This window comes from Arachis hypogaea, chromosome 6, assembly GCF_003086295.3.
Source record: "Arachis hypogaea cultivar Tifrunner chromosome 6, arahy.Tifrunner.gnm2.J5K5, whole genome shotgun sequence".
Classification (NCBI taxonomy): domain Eukaryota; kingdom Viridiplantae; phylum Streptophyta; class Magnoliopsida; order Fabales; family Fabaceae; genus Arachis; species Arachis hypogaea.
Window position 1 is genome coordinate 114296318 of NC_092041.1, and position 5954 is coordinate 114302271.

Genomic DNA, 5954 nt, shown 5'->3' on the forward strand with positions numbered 1-5954 from the left:
ATTATAATTATGACAATAGAATTGTTCTTGTATTTTTATATGTGTGACTAATTGGTGGTGTTAAAACATTACTCTTAATTATAAATAAGGTCTATAATTTAAAAAATCAAAGACTCAATTAAAAAGATACGAAAAAAATGATGTTAAAATATTCTAACTCTTTAAAATAAAAATATTCGAAATTCAACTAAAAATTATTTAAAATTTAAAATCAATAAAAATTTATATTCAATGTGTTTTGTATTAAATATATTTAAGAACCTATTATATCATATTGGTTGAAATTAGTTTTTATAATGTTAATTTTTTAATAACACTTTATTAGAAAAAATCATCTTTTCAGAATTTTTTAAAAACTAACTAATATTATATATATTTTGTTACATTACATCTTGTTATAAAAAAGTTATTTATTTATAATGCTTATATTAAAAATAAAAACAAAATTTAAATTAATAAATTTTAATCTATAATATAATAATAATATAGTAATTATTTTATATATTATATAAAAATTAAATTATTTTTTTATTTATAAAAATTTTAAGAGCTTGTTATATATATATATATATATATATATATATATATATATTTGATGAATGTGATATATTTTTTTATGTAAATAATATTTTAAAAAAAATCTAATAGTTACGTTTTTTGTTTTCTAAATTAAATGTTTTTTATTATTTTTGGAAAGAAAATCTTTTGAGAAATTTAATAATATGTGATGAAGAACACCGAATAAATTATACAGAAACCAATTAAAACACAACATGGAAACATCTTTAAAAAAAGACGTTTTAAGCGTCTTTATCTGAGTGGCCTCCAAGAAGGAGGTCACTCAGAAACCAATTAAAACACAACATGGAAACATCTTTAAAAAAAGACGTTTTAAGCGTCTTTATCTGAGTGGCCTCCAAGAAAGAAATAACATCCAAAATCTATATTGTTTCTCCAGATTTATTGCAACTCAAAATCGTTAACCTGGGCATATATATATATAAAGATATAAATTATTCTTATACGTTAAAAGCTAACTAAGCTTTAATATAGTTTCTACGCATGTTGATATTGTTTATATGCAAGTATCACTACTTCACCAGTGCACACAAATAATTATATTATATCATTATTGTTGTGCATTACAAATTCATTTTCATGCAAAAATTCTGTGTTGTATCAAAAATAAAATAAAATAAAATGTGTTATGTCATTGTCACCAGCACTCTCATATACAATCCTTAAAAGTACATCAATAGTTTTTACAAGGTGGTGTCTAAATCAATCCAAAATATTTGAAACCAGAAGGAATGATCCTAAAAACATTCATGCCTTCTGATGAAAGCAACACTGTTAGATCATTATACAGTATACAACCCTTAACCCTAAATTCGCCAAATCGATGAAATAACATTCATTCTTTTCCGGCTAACGTTGACTCAAGCTTTTTCTTTGGAAGCCGATGGTAGCAGATGATTTAACGTCGTGGCTGGTATCACGGCGCTTGGATTCGGTTCCCTTATACGCAAAGAACTTGGTCTTCTAGCGCCGTAACTCTTATCAGCATTGCTTCTTTTCATGCGTCCTGAAGAACACGAGAGGAGTTTCACTAGCCGCGTCGAACCAACGAGTAAAACTACACCCGTGATTATAAGTAGCCTGCAACAGACATAATGTTTATCATGTATGAAGTATCAACTTATTTTCAAGCTACTGCGCGACAAGCTTGCGAAACAAGAATTGCTAGACTAGTTCCTACCATAATAATGATACTGATCTAGGTCTTTCATCCCAATTCTCCTAATAGCAACAAAAATTCAATAAAAGCCAAAAAATGTTTCAAACGGACAACTAAATGTCAGGTAGAAATTTTTATTGATCAGATCAATATGAAAAAAAGTAATAAGTTTGGATTCTTGGATGGACACTTTTCGATCTAAAAATGATAACCACCAAAATTTTTATACTAAGATTATTAAGTAATTGGAATTAACAAATAAAAGCAAAAAATCTTATATTACCATCCAAGAATAAGTGCCAAGCGAGCTTTCGGGGCAGAAGGCAGTCTTTCACCCAATGCAAGCATTCCAGCTAGTACACCGCTCACAATTGATGCCACGGCTGCACATGTAGAAACCACAATAGCCCTACCGTGCTTTAGTCCCCGTGTCTGCATAGCACAGAAGACAACGAATTTTTATTCGAGGTAATCAAAACCAGAATCGGCAGCGTAGAACTTGAAATTAAAGTTCACACAGAATTAGATCATAGAAAATAGGCCTTCATAATACCTGGTAGTAAAACCCTGTTCCACTACAACACACACTGAATATGATGCACAGAGGAACCAACAGTTGGTGAAAACCTTGCTCTAGGAACAGAAATCCCATCTTCGAAATTACCGAAGACATCCTGCATTTTGGTGTAAACATAATTAAGAGTCAAGACATATAATCAAGTTCTTCTAATTTTACGCCATATGAATGCGCTTGTCGCATAAACTAGCCATTCTAATTAGACAAACGGAAAGAAATGCTACAATCACAACCAATGCCAAAGCATTGCGTTAAAACAACTGAAATAAAAATGCATGCAATATTACCAAAGCAAGCAACGGCTAATTTAATTGTGTTAAAGAAGGAAACTCTTATTTAACTCTAAAAGAAGGGGACACATAAATAGAGTAGGGAGGGAAGGAAAAGTACCCAAAATAAATTCCAGATTCCAAGCCATAAATACTTTCCTCAACAACATCATATTCCATCTGTATATAACTTAAAATTGTCAAATGATTGAAAAAAAACACTTCATTAATCACTATTTGCAGACACAAACATGTAAATCTAAAGATATGATGAAAGCACGAGTTACCATCTCTTGTTCTCTTCGATGACGCCTGCATATTCTAAGCCCTCCATTAAGCAATACCTATACAGCTGTTTATATCAATTAAAAGAATAATGAAGTCTCAAAGAAAGTAATAACACTCGATTGCACTGCTGGATTACAATATTCTAAAGAGGAGTTGCTGAAACCTATTATAAAAAATTCCATTCATGTTTTGTAATGACCAATGTCCTTTGATAATGCTACCACATAAAGAAAAAGGAAAGCATAATCGACTTAATGCATTCCAAGAGGCCTAACGGGGATAATATTGATACGAAATGATTAAGAAAAATGTAAACAACATTGTGCATAATTATATGCTACTAACAAGGGTTTATTGCATCAGATTCAAGACTCTCTATGAGTTTGCAGCAATTCCATGTGTAGGTTTCCAGATAATAACAGGACTTTTTGTCTTTCCAAATGCATTTCCTCAAAAGCTAGTCACTATTGTAAAATCAAGCGACACAAATGAATTCTTGCTAATATGCAAAACTGTGAATGTTGAATATTTCGGAATATAAAAGCATGTGAAAATTAAAGTAGTTTCTTCATAAGACAAGGTACCTACAAACAAGATGGCAACAACAAATGCCAGACATGGTATGTGAAAAATGGACAGAGTAGCCGCCTCTTGCTCTTCACCTCCGGCACCAACTCCTAAAATTCGAAAAGCATGTAATGATGTAACAGTTAACGAATAGCATTCCAGAAATGCATATGCATATATTAGTACAGCGACAATTTGGTGGATTAAGTTAAAAGACTGCATGCTTAGTTTTATTAGCAGCCAAACAAAAGATTTAACAAAAACCCCAAAGCCTTCGTCCATTGTCAACGAGTGAAGCATTTAATATATACACAAATAAAATGGTCACAACTCACAACAATGGATCCAAAGTAAGGTTATAAAACTTACAAGCTTAGGTCCCAAATCAAGTTTACAAGTAGAGTTTTATGATTCAAGTTTACAGTCAACTATATATGTCTTGTACTAACTGCTAACTATGTAACACCAACCATACCTCTGATACCATCTTGGTTGTGTTCATATTTTGTAGCTTAATTAAGCTTCAGGTAATTAAGTTAGCAAACTAACTTTCATTGACCAAGCAAATATTTTATGGTGCATTTAATTATTTCAGGTTATCCAAGAGGCCATGAGGGTTTACACTGTCTCCCCATTAGTTGCAAGAGAAACATCAACTGAAGTAGAGATAGGAGGTTATCTCCTTCCAAAGGTGATAATTACATCATTGTTCAATGCCAAATATTGGGTTAAATTCTTGATGGAGGCATATACTAATGTAGTTTATTTTATGAGCAGGGAACATGGGTGTGGCTAGCACTTGGAGTTCTAGCAAAAGACCCAAAACAATTTCCAGAGCCAGAGAAGTTCAAACCAGAGAGATTTGACCCTAAATGTGATGAGATGAAACAAAGGCACCCTTATACATTTATACCATTTGGAATTGGTCCTCGTGCATGTATTGGCAAAAAATTTTCCCTACAAGAGATCAAGCTTTCTCTAATTCATTTGTATAGGAAATATTTGTTTCGCCATTCACCTAACATGGAAAAGCCTTTAGAACTAGAATATGGTATAGTTCTCAATTTCAAGCATGGTGTCAAGCTTAGAGTAACAAACAGAACAAATTAAGCTAGAGTGACCTCCGTAAAGTTTAATTAGACCATACAAATTGTATTGTGATGGTATAGCTTTAAGAAATATTATAGCAATAATTAATGTTGTTAATGAAAATGTGTGTTTTCAAATAGAGTATGTAGATCATACGATTTAAACCCACAAGAAAGAATTGAATTCCTATCACAGAGAATTGAAGTATTTATAAGAAGGTTGCTCAGATGTTGACAAGAATAACAACCTTATCATCCCCACCATCTCCTTTCAACTTTACGACTGTAATAACATTACCTTCTTCCTTAACTCAACAGGCATCTCCCTTAGTGTGCCACAATCCACCAATGTTTATAGCCTAGCTGTGTTTACTTCTTGACAAAAGGAGCCACATACAATTTTCTAGTTGCCAGGAATTCAGGTTTCAATCAAACATCTATGTTAAGAAGTACTACCTTAAACTACCATAATGCCATGTGCGGGTGTTTCAAAAACGCTATTCAGATTCGAAAACTACAACACTATTTTAACAAAACTAAAATATATGGAACCAAATCAAAGATGAATGACTATTTAGACAACAACCATATGCTCAAAGTATATTCTTTCTAATTCAGCATAAATCAGATAAACAATAACAAATCCATCCTTATCTTACGAAATCACACAAAAAAACTAAGAACCCAATTTGGGGTGCATTAAGACATTTTCACAAACAGTTGATGTCCATGTTAATACTAAGACGAACTACTACTACGAAGCCTATAAACAATACGTCCCTTGGAAGAATCATAGCGACTGACCTCAACCTTCACGCGATCCCCGGGCAATATTCTGACGAAATTCTTTCGGATTTTCCCAGAAACATATCCGAGAGTGAGGTCCTGGTTGTCGAGGCGAACGCGGAACATGCCGTTGGGGAGGGACTCGGTAATGAGGCCCTCGTGGACCCAATTCTGCTCGCCGGACTTGTCGGCCGTAGGGGGCTTAGCGTGCGGCACGAGGAGGGTTGCCGGCACCTGCGGAAGCGGGGATGGGCGGAGGAAGGAGGGAGTTATGCGGTGGTGGAGGGTGAGAGTGAGAGATGAAGGGGGAAGAGAGAGTGTGAGGGTATGATGGTGGTGATGACGGAGGATTGGGGTGGTGTTCAGTGAGAAGCAAGAGGATGAGGATGATAATGTAATTTACCCTAAAATAAATCAATTTTAAATCAAATTTTAATTTAGTTATCTTATTTTTAAAAGATTTGAATTAAATTATTTTATCTTATCTTTTAGTTAGTTTATTAAGGTTCTATTTAAACACTTTTGGTGATCTAATTTACATAATTTTCATTCTTCTGATTTAGATTGTATTAAACTCCCTAATTCCTCAATAACTTCTTATAATAGGTTTCCATGGAATTCTCCTCTTCTTCTTTGCAAAT

General features: G+C 32.9%; 1 protein-coding gene across 2 annotated transcripts; it reads right to left on the reverse strand.

Moving 5' to 3' along the window:
* Nucleotides 1-1191: 1191 nt before the first annotated feature.
* Nucleotides 1192-5708, reverse strand: LOC112755918 (probable magnesium transporter NIPA9). Of its 2 annotated transcripts, none has more exons than XM_025804254.3 (7): nucleotides 5332-5708; nucleotides 3461-3549; nucleotides 2872-2928; nucleotides 2706-2774; nucleotides 2292-2412; nucleotides 2022-2170; nucleotides 1192-1659 (listed from the first exon to the last, which is right to left on the reverse strand). In XM_025804254.3, the coding sequence occupies exons 1-7, from the start codon at nucleotides 5437-5439 to the stop codon at nucleotides 1440-1442; spliced, it is 813 nt and encodes a 270-aa protein (XP_025660039.1). In that variant the 5' UTR covers nucleotides 5440-5708; the 3' UTR covers nucleotides 1192-1439. The 2 variants fall into 2 exon arrangements, with proteins under 2 accessions (XP_025660039.1, XP_025660038.1); XM_025804253.3 differs by having other exon boundaries at nucleotides 3457-3549; nucleotides 5332-5695.
* Nucleotides 5709-5954: the final 246 nt, after the last annotated feature.